The 15,883-nt window shown below is 35.7% G+C and overlaps 2 protein-coding genes across 5 annotated transcripts; one reads left to right on the forward strand and one right to left on the reverse strand.

Annotated features, from left to right (window-relative positions):
- The first annotated feature begins 4,190 nt into the window (after nt 1–4,190).
- LOC132056070 (transcription factor GTE10-like) lies at nt 4,191–11,667 on the forward strand. Of its 2 annotated transcripts, none has more exons than XM_059448119.1 (11): nt 4,191–4,323; nt 4,937–6,295; nt 6,402–6,450; nt 6,577–6,732; nt 9,780–9,853; nt 9,951–10,014; nt 10,152–10,226; nt 10,310–10,425; nt 10,529–10,595; nt 10,773–10,903; nt 10,984–11,667. In XM_059448119.1, the coding sequence occupies exons 1-11, from the start codon at nt 4,243–4,245 to the stop codon at nt 11,260–11,262; spliced, it is 2,451 nt and encodes an 816-aa protein (XP_059304102.1). In that variant the 5' UTR covers nt 4,191–4,242; the 3' UTR covers nt 11,263–11,667. The 2 variants fall into 2 exon arrangements, with proteins under 2 accessions (XP_059304102.1, XP_059304103.1); XM_059448120.1 differs by lacking the exon at nt 4,191–4,323 and adding an exon at nt 4,330–4,553.
- Nucleotides 11,668–11,752: 85 nt separating this feature from the next.
- On the reverse strand, nt 11,753–15,859 carry LOC132056071 (3-oxoacyl-[acyl-carrier-protein] reductase, chloroplastic-like). Of its 3 annotated transcripts, XM_059448122.1 has the most exons (9): nt 14,859–15,859; nt 14,600–14,689; nt 13,953–14,033; nt 13,718–13,858; nt 13,519–13,551; nt 13,262–13,387; nt 12,981–13,074; nt 12,164–12,245; nt 11,753–12,082 (listed from the first exon to the last, which is right to left on the reverse strand). In XM_059448122.1, exons 4-9 carry the CDS (start codon nt 13,769–13,771, stop codon nt 11,995–11,997), a joined length of 477 nt encoding a protein of 158 aa, XP_059304105.1. In that variant the 5' UTR covers nt 13,772–13,858; nt 13,953–14,033; nt 14,600–14,689; nt 14,859–15,859; the 3' UTR covers nt 11,753–11,994. The 3 variants fall into 3 exon arrangements, with proteins under 3 accessions (XP_059304105.1, XP_059304104.1, XP_059304106.1); XM_059448121.1 differs by lacking the exon at nt 14,600–14,689; XM_059448123.1 differs by lacking the exons at nt 14,600–14,689; nt 14,859–15,859 and having other exon boundaries at nt 13,742–13,858; nt 13,953–14,274.
- Nucleotides 15,860–15,883: the final 24 nt, after the last annotated feature.

The following is a 15,883-nucleotide window of genomic DNA, read 5'->3' on the forward strand; positions in this document are numbered from 1 at the left end:
TGACCGCTATCTATTTGTTTTTTTTTTTAATTCTCAATTATTATAATTTATATTATATTATTTTTTATGTTTATATATATATATATATATATATATTACTTTTCATAAAATTTAGAAATTGCGTATCGAATTCATAGTCCATTCAAGAATTATGCGTATTTTTTTAATTGATGTTAAGTGTACAATTTATTGTCCACATGGAATTAAAAGTAATTGATTGAAGTGTACAATTTATATAGCTCTTGATACAAGCATTCATTGCGTGTACAATTTGTAAAGCTTACGTGATACAAGCATTTTATGCTATTTTCGTCCACTCACCACACTTATATATAATAGATAGAAAAAAAGAAAAATATAGAATAGAAAAATAGACATATATTTTTAGTAATGTAGCCAAGTAATATGGGACGAAGGGAGTACTTCATTTATTAATTCTTAAAGAATGTGAAAAGTCGAGTATAGTAATGTGACCAAGTAATATGGGACGAAGGGAGTACTTCATTTATTAATTCTTAAAGAACGTGAAAAGTCAAGTAAATTGGCCAAGTAATATGGGACGGAGGAGTACTTCATTTATTAATTCTTAAAGACCGTGAAAAGTCTAAATTAAATAAGTAAAAGTGCATGGAGAAAATAAATATGTGTCGAAAAATTAAAATTGAAGTGCATACATGTATACATGAGAAGAAAATAAATATTCAGCAAGAACGTGAAAAGTCAAAAGTAAACAAGTAAAAGTGCACGGAGGAAATAAATGTGTGTCGAAGAATTAAAATTGAAGTTCATACGTCTATACATGAGAAGAGAATAACTATTCGATCTATAACATATGTCTACGTGGGATTTATTAATTCTAAAGAACGTGAAAAGTCAAAAGTGAACAAGTAAATGTGCACGAGGAAATAAATAAGTGCATACGTGTATACATAAAAAGAAAATAAATATTAAGTATTATGACATATGTCTACGTGAGATAAAAAAAGTAGTTGGTTAAAGAGTACAAGTTATATAGATTTTAGTATAAGAATTCATTAAGTGTACAATTTTTGAAGCGGTTGGCCGTGAAAAGTCAAAAGTGAACAAGTAAATGTGCACGAGGAAATAAATAAGTGCATATGTGTATACATAAAAAGAAAATAAATATTAAGTACTATGACATATGTCTATGTGGGATAAAAAGTAGTTGGTTAAAAATTACAAGTTATATAGCTTTTAGTATAAGAATTCATTAAGTGTACAATTTTTGAAGCGGTTGGTACAAGGAGGGACGGTAGTGTGCGTCCCTCACCGCTCTTATATATATACTAGCCATATATGCCCGAACGTCGCATTTATTATTCACTTTAATCTTTAAGGTTTGTATTTTGGAAATAACTTTTAAAAATATTCTAATTGTTATTATATATAGCAAGATATACAAAATGTATTTTACGTACCATCACTTTAGTTATAATTAGAAGATGGAGTTTAAAAATTAAAAATATATGATGGAAAAGAGTCGCACTTTTTTCTCATTGTCTTGACAATGAAAGTTGTTTAGCGATGTAAAAGAAAATTAGTAAGAACATGAAGGGAAATTAATATCTTATATGTAAAAAAATTCTTTTAATATTCATTTAATATTTTATATGTTCGGGTTGATTCAAACATAAGAACCATTGTTAAATATATTGGATTTTTTAAAAGCAAACTAATAAAATATTTTTATTAAATTATTTCAAAAATATATTATAATTTTTTTTATTAACAAATATTGATCAAAAGAATTGTTACAAAGAAATCAAAATTAGAAAAATATATGTTATATAGTAAATCACCAAATTTTAATTTCAAAATAAAAATATAAAGTAATACATTTTATAAATGTAAGGAAACAATAATCAGAAAATCAAAGGAGAGTAAAATAAGTAAAGTATTGACAGAAAGACATTCCCTCCCTTCACTTTTACTTGTCCACGTTGACATATCAGGAGAAAGAAATTTTTCTTCTTCTTATTTTACTCTTCACATTAATTACTCATTTTCAAATCATTTTCTAAGGCTATTGAGATTATACATACACTAATAAATATGGATGTTATGATAAAATGTATACTTAATTTATTAATTCTTAAAGAACGCAAAAAGTCAAAAGTGGACAAGTAATATGGGACGGAGGGAGTACTTTATTTATTTACAATTTCAGTTAATTTTTGTACAACTTATTGTTGATGTGTTCATCCATTTGGGCGTTTGTTGTTAAAAAAAGTTGTCTTATTTTGGTTATGTCCGTCTCTTTTTATATTTAGTAAGTTGACAATTTAAATATCCTATATGGATATTATGATAAAATATATACTTCATTTATTAATTCTTAAAGAACGTAAAAAGTCAAAAGTGGACAAGTAATATGAGACGGAGTGAGTACTTCATTTATTTATAATTTCAGTTGATTTTTGTACAACTTATTGTTGTTGTATTCATTTACTTGGGCGATTGTCGTTAAAAAAAATTGTCTTATTTTGGTACGTCCACCTCTTTTTATATTTAGTAAGTTGACAATTCAAATATCCTACATATCAAGTTTATAATTACAAGATTCAAAGGATATTTAATTATATTATACACATTTTTAATTTAGAACCATAAAATTTGAAAGTCTATCTTTATTTCTTAAACTCAATATAAAGAACGTGAAAAGTTCTATATGTCAAGTTTATAATCACAAGATTCAAAGGATATTTTATTATATTATACAAATTTTTAATTTAGAACCACAAGATTTGAAAGTCTATCTTTATTTCTTAAACTCCATGTCTAGTCAAACGTAGACACTTAAATTGAGATAGAGGGAGTACATCCCAAATGAAGGAAATGAAAGGACAATTAAGACATTGCGGACCTGTGAGGACTTAAAAAGTAAACACACAAGAGTTAAAAGTGCACAGAGAAAATAAATATGTGTCGGAGAATTAAAATTGAAGTGCATACGTGTATATATGAGAAGAAAATAAATATTCAGCAAGAACGTGAAAAGTCAAAAGTGAACAAGTAAAAGTGCACGGAGGAAATAAATATGTGTCGGAGAATTAAAATTGAAGTGCATGCGTGTGTACATGAGAAGAAAATAAATATTCAGTACTATGACATACATCCACGTGGGATTTACTAATTCTTAAAGAACGTGAAAAGTCAAAAGTGAACAAGTAAAAGTGCGCAGAGGAAATAAATTTGTGTAAGAGAATTAAAATTGAACTGTATATGCCTATATATGAGAAGAGAATAAATATTCGGCAAGAATGTGAAAAATAAAAAATGAACAAGTAAAATTACACAGAGGAAATATATGTGTCGGAGAATTCAATTTGAAGTGCATATTTCTATACTTGAGAAATAATAAATATTAAGTGCTATGACATATTAGAAATGTCCACGTGAGATAGGAAAATAGTTGGGTAAAGTGTATAAGTTATATAGCTTATGGTATAAGCATTCATTGCGGGTACAAGCTGTGAAACTTTTGGTACAACTGTTTAAAGTTGTGTTCGTCCCTTTAAGGGACTTATTACTATTAATGGAGGAAATAAATTTGTGTAAGAGAATTAAAATTGAACTGCATATGTCTATACATGAGAAGAAAATAAATATTCGAAAAAGACGAGAAAAGTCAAAAATGAACAAGTAAAAGTGCACGGAGGAAATAAATATATCGGAGAATTAAATTTGAAGCGCATATGTGTATACATGAGAAGGGAATAAATATTAAGTATTATGGCATATGTCTACGCGGGATATAAAAATAATTGAATAAAGTGTAGAAATTATATAGTTTTTGGTACAAATATTCACTGCAGGTATAATTTGAAAAGCAGTGGGTACAAGGAGGGCCTGCTGTATTCGTCCTTCCTTGGCACTTATTATATATAGAAAAGAAAAGAAAAGTATTTTAATTTTTTTTTTTTTTAAAACAATAAGTATTTTAATAAAAAAAATTGGAATTGAGGAAATAAGATTTGTGGAATCACGGCAAGTGGTCAACACATTCTCCCCCGGAGCGCGTTACTTATACTTCCTAATTAATAATTGCCGCGTAGGATTTAATAAACTAACCCAACTGTGGAAAAAACAATTTTTACAGATCTGAAAAGAGTTGCCAACAACAATCACAGCCGCCAGATCTGAATCGTACGGTCTTAAACAGAAAATAAGGAAAATCGTCAGATCAATTAAGGAGGAGAAACGTATGGTCAAGATTAACGAATGAGCGGCGGGCTGGGCTTCAAACAGCCTTTAAGTAGAGAGGGTGGGCATCAAAGAGAGAGACCCAACAAAGACAATCTCGTAAGTACTCTCTCTTTCTCTCTCTCTTTATATATTTTTCATTTCATCTCTTTGTTTCTCTCTCTAGCTTTACCTTTTCAATTGTATTTATTTATTCACTCTCTCTATTTAGCGGTGAAAAGAGGGTTTTTTTTTATTTTTTTTATTTGTCATCTAGGGTTTGGTCCTTGATTTGGGGTGGCGGGTCTGACCCGAACCGAATAAGATCTCAACCCATTTTGGAGATCCAGGTTTTCAATTGGATTCTTCTTACTTTTCTTGATCTTGCATTATACTTCAACCTTTTTAGGAATTTAATTATAAAGATAGGATCTTTTTATAGTTAGGGTTTGTTTTACAACGAAGGGAATTTGATTTGAAGGTTAGGGTTTCGACAAATTTGTTATTCTTTCCCAATTTGTTAAATTCATAATCAAGAATAAATCAGACGTTTGTTATTGATAAAGGCAAATCTTGATATCTTGAACGAACGACGAATTAATTGATTTCTGCATTGTGCGAAAAGGTGAAAGGTGTTATATGGTATTGATATCCTTGACAGTTGTTGACGTGGCTGAGTTATAGTGTAATTTGATTGGATCAAATGTTGAAAAGAAATAGCTGATATGTGCAGAATTGGGGAGGTATTCACATGGCACCTACTGTTCCAATAGATTACATTGGGCAGAGAGAATCGAAAAAGTTCTTTAAAACGGATTCAGTTGATATGATGGGAAAATCGCGCAAGGTTTTTAAAGGTTACATGTCTGGGATTGTGCCTGATTTTCGTAATAATGCCGTTGAGACAATGGCGGAATCGGAGGGTTTTGGGAGCTCAGGACGGGTTGATACTGAAAGGACTGCTTCAGAGGACTCTTGTGCACCTAAAAGGAAATCAGTTTCTTTGAATGCTGATGGTTATGATCGATTTGGCGTGCCTATTCAAGTAATGTCGTTATCCAAGATGTCACACTCCGAGAGAAAAGGGTTGGGAATTAGGTTGAGGAATGAACTTGAGCTAGTGAGGGTACTCCAGAAGAAAATTGCATCTGTCGGCTCTGGTAATGGGGTTCTTTCACCTGCTAGCGATATTCAAAATTGCACCAATGGGCAGAGGAGGTCAGGGTCAGAGATATCTCAGCGGTATATGGCTGAAGCAGTGGTGCCTTCTGGGAAGAAAAAGGCTCCGTCAGGAAGAAATGGACCTCTTACTAAAGGACCTGGAGCTAAGCGGCCTAAGGCAATGCAACAGGTTGTCCCCTCAGATACAAACATTGTCATGTTGATGAAACAGTGCGAGACATTGCTAAACAGAATGATGACACATCAGCATGGTTGGGTCTTCAATAGTCCAGTTGATGTCGTAAAGTTAAAAATCCCCGACTACTTCACTGTTATTAAGCAACCAATGGACCTAGGGACTATCAGATCAAAGTTACATTCGGGAGAATATTTGAGCCCCATGCAGTTTGCTTCCGATGTGAGACTCACTTTTAAAAATGCAATGACATACAATCCGCCAGGAAATGATGTTCATATCATGGCTCAAACACTTAGTAAATTTTTTGAGGTTAGATGGAAACCAATAGAAAAGAAGATTCCTGTTATTGAAGAGGAATCTTTACCTTCTAAATCTAGTGTTATCATAGAAACTGAAACTCATACTCCTTTAGCAATGCCGCCTTCAAAGAAGAAGAAAATTGCTCCACTGGAGAACAAGGTTAAACCAGAACCCGTAAAGCGAATCATGAGTGATGTTGAAAAACATAAACTCACTGCCGAGCTTGAATCTTTACTGTCTGAATTACCTGAAAATATAGTTGATTTCCTGAAAGAAAAAAGTTCCAATGGAAGTCAAGTCAATGAAGATGAGATCGAGATTGATCTTGATGTTCTTTCTGACGATGTCTTGTACGAGCTACGGAAGCTTTTGGATGACTATCTACTGGAAAAACAGAAAAATCAGGCAAAAGGTGAACCTTGTGAGATGGAGGTAAATATCATTATGTGGATGCCTGGTGTGTTGCTTCATATGCTATGTTACATTAGTACTCCTTGTATACAAATTATGATGTCATATTCTTTTTGCTGTTCTACAGCTTCACAATGAGTCTGGATTCAGTAACTCATCCATGCAACCCGGCAAAGGTGAGTTTAATCATTAGATGTGAAGTATTTTAGTTGGATATAGTGTGATTGTTAAAGTATGTAGTTTCTGATTCCTTTGTTTTTTCCCCCCTTTTTCCTTTTCTGTGTTTTCATTCTGTATAACAGGAAATGATCCGGCAGATGAGGAGGTGGATATCGGCGGGAACGATCCACCTGTTTCAAGCTTCCCACCTGTGGAGATTGAGAAGGATAGAGCTCGCAGGAGCAATAAATGCAGTAGTTCAAGTAGTTCGAGTAGTGATTCTGGCTCTTCATCTAGTGGTTGGTGCTATTAAGAAAGTTTTACGTAGCTTTGTGGCCATTTTCTTGCATGTTTATTATATAAATTTATCATGGTAAATAATCAAACATTTTAATTGTTCCTTTTATGCATGAACATGCTCATTGTCTCGTGGCATAATGGGACATCCAAGAAGAGGAGTACTTCAGCTATGACCTTGTTTTGTGCATTTTCAGAAACATTTTATAGGGGTTTGAAATTTAGATGCTTTTAGCTGGTTTCCGTATGTTAAAGAGAGGATGGGGTGGATAAGGGTAGAAGGGCAGGCCCATTATCCACCGAGTTTTGAACTGTGTGTTGCTCATTCTTTCCATGATCATCAGACCCTGCATGCCCTTGTGTTTCTAATGGCCTGATGACAGAATCTACAACCACTGTATTTCTTACAATTGCCTCCCAGCTTAATCTGTATAAATGCTAATTCTTGACTCTTTTAGTATTTTCCGATGTCAACATTCTGAAATGCTGTCCATAGAATTGTGTTAGCAGCCAAAAAAAAAAAGATCCCGTCCTGATCTTCCACCACCATTAAACATAGCATTGCCTCCATATGATCACTGCTGCCATTCTACTCTGACATTATGACAGACGTTTCAGAACTATCTTCTGAAATGTTATCACAAGCACCAAGCTAGTAGAACTACCATGCTCCAGAAGTGCAAGAAGAGGTCTACCATTGCCTCTTTCATATCCTGCGTGTTCTTTATTCTGAGCAAATATAACATTTGCAGCTTCCAAACTTTCCCCAGACTTGTCTTTGCCTCCACGAGGTTCTATTGTAATCACTATACCATCAAAAACAGCTGCCTTCTCATTCACTCGGAAAAGCGTACTGAGGTTTTTGTGTGTGTGTGTGGGGGGGGGGGACTCCTCATTTATTGTTCATGTTTCCCCACTGTGTGGTCTGTATTAAATATGTCCCTCTGTAGCTGCTGTTTAGGAGTGCCTTCACAACTGCTATGCTTTGAAGTTACTAGCAGAAGGAAATAAGAGGATTCAAGGATGGGCTGAAGGGATGGCAGAAACTTTTGGTGGAAAAATGAACAGCCTAAAGGAGATTAGGGTGTTAATTGTTTGTTAAATACCCATCAAATACATGTTTATTTTGGCTTTAGTGCTTTACTCAACATGTCACTTTTTGCGTATAACAGCTTTTGTGGAAAGGACATATCCATTGTAAAGCCAAAAAGTGACATGTTGCAACTTTTTGCAGCTTTTGTAGGATGTTTCACTTCTGAATTACTATTTAATTGAGGTGTTGTGCGTTGCAACAAAAGTAAGATAGAAGAAAAAAAATAAACATGGAGAGAAATAACTGGATTGCTTTTTCTATTTTGGGAAAGCACCTTCTTTCAAGTTCTAGGAAATAGTTTTTTTTACATCTTGCTCATCAGTTTTGAACTCTTAACACTTGAGTCATTGCTGTGTGATGTGTAGAAACTTTTTTGTGCTCCCGCTTTCTCTTTCATGTTGCCAAACGTTTTTGTGGAATAGAAATAAAGCTGGGTATTGGTACTTTGACATTTTGATACTGAAGCACCTTGCTGCAGTCATGATTGTCAGTAGGCCGTGGAAAATGTAGGCTAGGTAATGTAGGTAATGAGAAACTTTTAACTTGATAATTGATATTAATTTGATATGAATTAGGTATGGATGATTTGTTTTTGGTTGTTTCTTTTTTCTTTTTGCTTGGGCAGGAGGGGGGAGTTTTGGTGTCTCCCTGCTACATAAATTTGGCTGAACTAGACATAACTATACGACATTTAAGTAAAATAGAGCTCGTTAGCATGTTATATGAATGATAATGAGGCTTTGTGGTCATTGAATCACATTAGCAGTATTGGGTAGTTATCTGTCGTAACTATTTGAACTGTCAACTACGATGGATGGGGATGTATGAAGAGATAAGTCAGGAGTGTGATTCTTTTGGCCGAAGAAGTTGAAGTTGAAGTATATCGTATAGGCAAATTTCATAAGTTAATACATTATGGTTGCTTGGAAGTGACTTTATTTAAAAAGTAAAGGGAGTTATTGTGAAAAATAATTTTCTTCTTTTCTCTGACAACCTTGCAAATGTTTATTGTGCTTTTTGTTCATCTTTGGCAATGAAAGCCTGACCCTTGAATCTTCCCACTCATACTTCCGTTAGCAATACCGTTGCTGGGTTTTGAGCAAGCTTTGTTTGCGCTATGGCCTCTAGATTCTAAACATTGATTCTTGATCTTTTATTCTGAATTGTATGCACTTCCTGTGGTAACAAATTTTGTTATGTGCTCAAATGTTGATGGATCATACCTCGTATCATATTCTAAGCCTATTGGTTAGTGTCCTTTTGGCAAATAGATCTGTGAAAGATATTTGATTAGATGTTGTGTTGCATGTTATTTGCTTGTTTGCTCATTTTCCTCTTATTTGGGCAGATAGCTAAAGTATAAAAAATCAGATGTATTACTTGTCCAAGATTTTGCTTATCCAAACAAATTTTTTACTCTGTCCAGCAATGGGCTAGATTTTTTAGCCATATTAATTGAGAGAATTTGGTCGAATAGCCATAGACGGCGGCGGATTTACGTGTTAAATTTGGGGCACGTGAACTCATAGTCTCTTTGTAAAACTAGGTATTTTATGTATATATTTTCTAAAATTGGTACAATATTATCTGCTGGCGCCCGTGCTACAAGGCTGAAAGGTGCACTTGGTTGTAGGGATCAATTCCCACTTAATACATCTCGCACCCCCACCCCACCCCCCCCCCCCCCCTCTTTTTTTTTTTTTAAAGTAGTGGTGCATTCATGTTAGTGAAATCCTAGATTCGTCTATGGCCGTAGATGCTTTTAAATTGCGTGTTAGGAGGTTTGCATGGAATTGAAAGTTCAATAGTTCTTACTTGTCTTTGATGGTTGTGCTTTTATGTGTAGCGAGTCTGGCCTGTTGGAAAGTTAGTATTGTCTTCGCTGCCATATTTACTGTGCACTTAAGGCGCTATGCCTTTTTACTTCCTAAAACTGTTTTCCGCTTGCTTTCTCAGGTACTGACTCCGGTAGCTCATCTGGTGGTGAATCAGACGCTGGTAAAGATTCAGTTGCCTTAACTGTTCAGAAGGTGTGGATATTATAAGCTATTTGGTTCTCTTATTTGGATTGTTATTATTATGACTGATCATTTCTATTGCCTTCTAAATTCATTTGTTCTTCCGCAGGCAACAGCGGCTTCTGGGGGGAGATTGGAGCAGGAAGATGAGCTTGATCCTCCAGAGACTAGAGGTTGTCAATCTGTGGAAACAAATGACATGATTTTTTCACTGCTGCTTTCTTTTTCTGTAGATCTGTAGTAGTGGGGAGATTTTGATAGCTTTTTTTTTGGTCTGTATGTGTGCTGATATAGTGTTTGTGTCCTACAGATTCCTTGGCTGGCCCAACAGTGATGACTTCTCAGCAAAAGTCCGTTTCTGGTGAGCCCGATGATCATCGAGAGGGTAAGCAATGGTAATAGATGAAGAAAATGTCTGCTACTAGTTTTGCAGCATCATCTCACTCATCATGTGCTGTAACCTTTTAGAGGAGAGTGCTGAACCTGAGAGGCAAGTCTCTCCTGAGAAGCTTTACCGTGCAGCTCTGTTAAGAGGTCGCTTTGCGGATATCATACTAAAAGCTCAGGAGAAGAGCATCGAAAAGGTCAGCCAAACTTTAGCTAGTGTCACTTTTAAGTTAGATTCTTTAGTTCCATTCATCCGGGGTGTACTATTGTTTGGCTTAACAAGTCTTTTTACAATTTTAGGGTGAAGTGCGTGACCCTGAAAAGCTAAAGCTTGAGAGAGAGGAATTTGAAAGGCGAAGGCGAGAAGGTTTGTGTTTTCTGCTGTTAGCATGTGTGGAAGTTTCCACAATCACTTCCCTGACCACCTCTTTATTTGTTTATCTGCTTATTCAGAGGAATTGCTTTAGTTTTTGTTAGCATGTGCGGAATTCCACAATGGCATCTCTGATTTAACCACCTCTTTATTTGTTTATCGCTTATTCAGAGAAAGCTCGTTTACAAGCTGAAGCTAAGGCTGCTGAAGAGGCTCGTAGAAGAGCCGAGGCAGAAGCTGCTGCAGAAGCCAAAAGGAAACGGGAACTTGAAAGAGAAGCTGCCCGTCAGGCACTCCAGAAGGTAGACCAATGGGGTTGCATTTATCAGGATCATCCTTTTAATTGTCACTTTATATTAACTAATAAATCACATGTTAACAGATGGAGAAGACTGTTGAAATCAATGAGAACAGTCGATTTATGGAAGATCTGGAATTGTTTAGAGCTGGTCCAGATGAACAGTTAGAGAGCTTCATTGAGGAGACAAGTCCTGGTCAATCTGAGAATGTTCTTGGGAGTTTCAAATTTAAGGCAAGTAGTAACCCGTTAGAGCAACTCGGATTATATATGAAGGAAGAAGATGAGGAGGACGAAGAAGAAATTGAACCACATAGTAACCCTGACATATCGAATGATCCGGAGGAAGGAGAGATTGATTGATGTCTCTTTAGTACTTTGGCCAATCGACAAGTTGGGATTTTCTTCTGAATCCTTGCATGGTTCCTTAATATAACTCTCATTTTGTCGTCCCAGGGTCCACATGAGTGAAGTCATGACCTTTATATGACTTTGGGTCTCTTAAGCTGATGCAAGGGTCTTTCTGAACTTGGTTAAGAGGGGACTCGGTTGACGGGTCTGGCCAGCATTGCCAGCCATCTTATATTTATATTCCAGATTCTTTTGCTTGTGTATAAGCTGCTGGTTATCTGTCCAGTGGAAGCACGTAGGGAGTGGCTAAGCGCTAGTTGGAAACAGTTTTGTTACTTAGTTTAGCATTAGATTGCTGCCGTGTTGTAGTAAAAGAAAAAATGTTGCTAAAAGGTAAGTTTGCTTTTCCGTCCAAAAGTGTAGCTCTCCTTTATCTTGTACAGCATAAAAGAAGGTGAGGTGTAGGCCTTGAAGAAAATGACCATATAAAAAGAATTCAGAGTTGTTAAACCCATATAAGTAGTGCATAATATTTATAACGTCCATTCCAAGACTTGAATTTTGCTGTTGGAACAGGACAAAGATAATGCAAAAAGCCAAGCAATTTACAAAATTTGCTTCCCCAGGTTAACAGAAAGTAACAAGGCAAGCCGGAAATATAGGATGAGGATATTAGGAAGCCGCCTACTCCCATGATATTAACTATTGAGTCTACCTTCCTCTATACCTACAACATTAGTATAATCAATCAACCTTTCGGTCCCAGTCTAGGAAAACCAAATGTGAATGCTGAAAATTCCTACATAACCATTCAACCATCAATAGTAAGAACCTGCAAAGAAAATACATGCTATTACGTCGTGTCAACGAGAACGAAAGAAGGGTAAGGAGGCGTTGGATATGATCTCAGTACCTGTCCAGTAATATAGCTTGCTGAGGACTGAGTGCCAGGAATTCTACCAATCCAGCAACTTCTTCTGGTTGGCTGTATCGTCCTGTCATCGCAACAAAATTTGTCAATAGTTGCAGCAGAGGCAGAGCCAAGTGGTGGCCAGGGTGTTCACCCGAATCCCCTTCGGCGAAAAATTATCATGTATACACAAGGTTAAAATTATCTTTTATGTATAAATAGTAGATGTTGAACCCTCTAGGCTTCCTCGTTTCTTAGTCTTTTATATTTTTGAACCCCAAGAAAAACCCCGACTCCGCCACTGAGTTACGGTGCTTAAAGTACAAGTTTCTGAATAGGTGGTCTTAACTGATCATAGTCAATCAGAAATGGATATCGCGGCAAACTTCCAAAACTAACACTAAGAAGGAGCAAATTTATGATCACAACACAATCATTCTACATTATCTGATCTTTTAAATCTTAGTTCGTGACTTATGAGTTGGATTCACTAAATTACTTCAGATTTAAAAGGTCAACATATATTTGTTGGTTTGGGATCTTGCAATAAATGCACGGTAACTGTTGTGAGTTGGATTATTCCCTTTTGTTCAACTTGGGAGTCTCTGGTGGCATCTATGAGAGAGTTTGGAATTTTTCCAGAAAGTGTTTGTTTAAACGATTTTTGCAAACATTTCCAAAATTTCCATCATTCGCACAACTGCCACGTTATCAGTTGTCTTAAGACGTCAATTTCTATATGTTTCCATATTTGATGTGCAGGACAGTGTCACATATGAGATACAGTTGTCAATCATAGTCTAAGGAGATCAGCACTGACCTACAGGGAGGCTTGCCAAAATTTTCTTCTCAATGTCTTCACTTAGCTTGGAAGTCATATCTGATGCAATGAATCCAAAGGCCACAGCATTAACCTGATGAAACCAAAGTTTGTGGGTAAATAACTTGTCAAATGCCATCAATAGTCAGTAGCTTGTTAACTTCATATGTTGGGAAGAATTAATTCCTCTGTAGTTGACACTCCAATGTCCCAAGGTTGCTTATATTAACGGAAAAGGCTCTCACTCAAGTGAATAATAGCTCGGATTAAGGAGCACTTACAGTTATATTCCTGCTGGCGTACTCTTTTGCTACACTTTTGGTCAATCCAATCACTCCTGCTTTTGCTGCACTATAGTTGGCTTGCCCAGCATTTGGCAACCAACCACAGAGGGTATGTTGACTTTTCTGCCGTACAAAAATTTAAAGAAGACTTCTCGATGAAGTTCTAGAGTACATGGAACAATACAAAAGAATCCATTGGTTTGTATATATAAATACAGCTTCAAATTGACTAAAAAGGCACCAATCAAACTTACCTTTTTCTTTTTCATCATAATTTTAGCAGCAGCCTGCAACAAGGAAAAAGATCTCTCTAAAAAATGTCTTGTTTGAAAAAGACTCAGGTTCAACTCAAATTAAGAAAACTGTATAGACCTCCGTGCAGAGGAATACTCCAGTAAACCACTAGGTACAACTTAGTGGTAATTAATTAAAAAAAAAAAAAAAGAGGAATACTCCAGTCAGATTCAAGTCAATAACCTCCTGCCACTGAGATTTCTTCATTCTCATTATAATAAACTAATCACGAGACGGTATGACTGTTGTGAACGTGCATTATTTATTAAGAAAATCAACTGTTCCCCATCGATCAACCACCTGCATACATGATCCTTAAATGGTGAAATTATCCGGAAACAACTGCAGTAAGATACATTTAAAACAAATTTCACCAGGAAAGGAGTTTGCTTACGGTTTTCATCATTGATTCTACATCTTCTTCTTGTGAAACATCACCACCAAAATTCATAGCTTGACCACCATATGATTCGATCTGCCAACAAAATAGGAAATTAAATTCAATTTAGGGGAAGACGTCAAAAGGACTACAGATGAACCTTATAGCTGTTCTCAGATTGCGGATGAAACAAGCACTCCATGAGCTACTGTTAAACATTCTACATAGCACTTAATGAAAGGATTTGGCAAACAAGTTGTTAGACAGTCTACTGTTATTACACATGAAATAGAAACTTAACCTTACAAAATTTGGTAAGCATCAGCTAATACAAAACAATCCATTCCTGATAGTGTGCCGCTAACAATGCCAATCTGTTCTCCCCATTGAACCCCCACATTTTAGAAGCATGGCATTCAATCTTTTTCTTTATGAAGGCAAATTGGTAAGGAAAGGTACTTTCATGTGGGTAAGGAGAACCCAAGCCATAGTATAATAGCATTGGGTTAGCCGGGGGGTGGGGTGTTCAGGAATTGGAGACACTAGAGTTTTTTGGCACTCCTGGTAAGCTTTTGTTATTTGTCAAACAGGCATTAACCATTACGCACAAAATAAAAACTTAGTCCTGCTAGTAGCATCAGCTACTAAATACAAAAACATACAAGAACAAGCCAATCTTCTTGCTGCACAAAATAAACAAGCATCGTGACTTGACTGGTCACCAGACATCTCCACATTACTTAGGACTCAGCCTTTCATGAAAAAGAGAGCAATCAGTACAAGTGCTCCAAAAAGGTATTCTCACAGTACTATTGGTTTCAGTATATGAACTCATCAGATTAGTTGCTAGCTATTTCCTCATCAGAGCAATTCTGAATTTTATCTAAAAGACAGAGCAGAATCACTTTTTCCATGGCTTACCAGTTTTCGGAGTTAAGGAGACCTTGCTCTTCACTTCAGAAAATGTAGAACTGAGAGTATCCTTTAAGGCATCCAAGTATATATGATGCATTTGCCACAGGTCCTATAAAAGTCCAAACAAAAATTTCCTACTTAAATTTCTGCAATTTCAGAAGTATTACTACTCTTGTTTTCTGCTTTCCAGCAATTGCTACACTAACTATCATGATTTTATAGCATAGTTGTGGAGGTAACACTCTATACAAGGAGCAACAGCTTGGTACAGCATGTTGTAAGGACTCAAATTTGAGTGGAGTTCTCTCATTTTAAACCTAAAAAATCTTGGGTAATTCTAAGTGGTATATGGCATCATTTTCAGTTGGGGCAGGAAAACAACAAACAAGTTGCCACACAACAAAAATTCCCCGGAAACTTTTCTGGAAACTTACTATCGAAAAGCTTCTTTAAGGCTATGTCAAGTAAAACTTAATTTAAACTAAACTGTTACTTTCAAATGAATGCTCCTAATTCCCTATTCTGATGCTTTTACTCAAATCTTATGTGCAACAATGATCAAACCGTGAAAGACACGGCAGAGGTTTAAGAAATATGTTTTGGCTTTAAGTATATCATACAATGCAGGACAGCACTGAATACTCAAGAAAGTGAGTAAGACAATCTAATCACAGCAATTCTCAGTTACAATTTACAACATGAAATTAGACTTTATGGTTGTTAACAGATGAAAAGGAAAGGAAAAAAGTAACTTCGACGGAGGAGATCCTAGATAGTAAGCACGACTTTCTACACAACGATTTCTTAGACGGACTTGGAGAAAGATACCAAACTCTAAATTGATAGAAGAACTGATTTGAATTTCTAATGGAACTGACAAATAGTAAAGGGTGCTGGACAGTGGGTCCATTAGCTGCGTCACATGCCCAATGTGTCTATCAACCAGAGGGGCAGACAAAGTAAATTGAAGATATATAGAAAGTAGTAAAGGATAGTGGCCTAGACAATCCAAAATGAAGCCTGGTTTTTCC

Source organism: Lycium ferocissimum, chromosome 5 (assembly GCF_029784015.1).
Source record: "Lycium ferocissimum isolate CSIRO_LF1 chromosome 5, AGI_CSIRO_Lferr_CH_V1, whole genome shotgun sequence".
Lineage (NCBI taxonomy): Eukaryota > Viridiplantae > Streptophyta > Magnoliopsida > Solanales > Solanaceae > Lycium > Lycium ferocissimum.

What these genes read in the sequence shown, in the direction of transcription:
- LOC132056070 (XM_059448119.1), top strand. Translation starts at nt 4,243, where the DNA reads ATGAGCGGCGGGCTGGGCTTCAAACAGCCTTTAAGTAGAGAGGGTGGG. An exon ending in GTGAACCTTGTGAGATGGAG is followed by an intron (nt 6,296 to 6,401) that starts GTAAATATCATT and finishes GCTGTTCTACAG; the next exon opens with CTTCACAATGAGTCTGGATT. An exon ending in TTCTGGCTCTTCATCTAGTG is followed by an intron (nt 6,733 to 9,779) that starts GTTGGTGCTATT and finishes TTGCTTTCTCAG; the next exon opens with GTACTGACTCCGGTAGCTCA.
- LOC132056071 (XM_059448121.1), bottom strand. Translation starts at nt 13,771, where the DNA reads ATGAGAATGAAGAAATCTCAGTGGCAGGAGGTTATTGACTTGAATCTG. An exon ending in TTGACTTGAATCTGACTGGA is followed by an intron (nt 13,552 to 13,717) that starts GTATTCCTCTTT and finishes TCCTTGTTGCAG; the next exon opens with GCTGCTGCTAAAATTATGAT. An exon ending in ACGCCAGCAGGAATATAACT is followed by an intron (nt 13,075 to 13,261) that starts GTAAGTGCTCCT and finishes TGGTTTCATCAG; the next exon opens with GTTAATGCTGTGGCCTTTGG.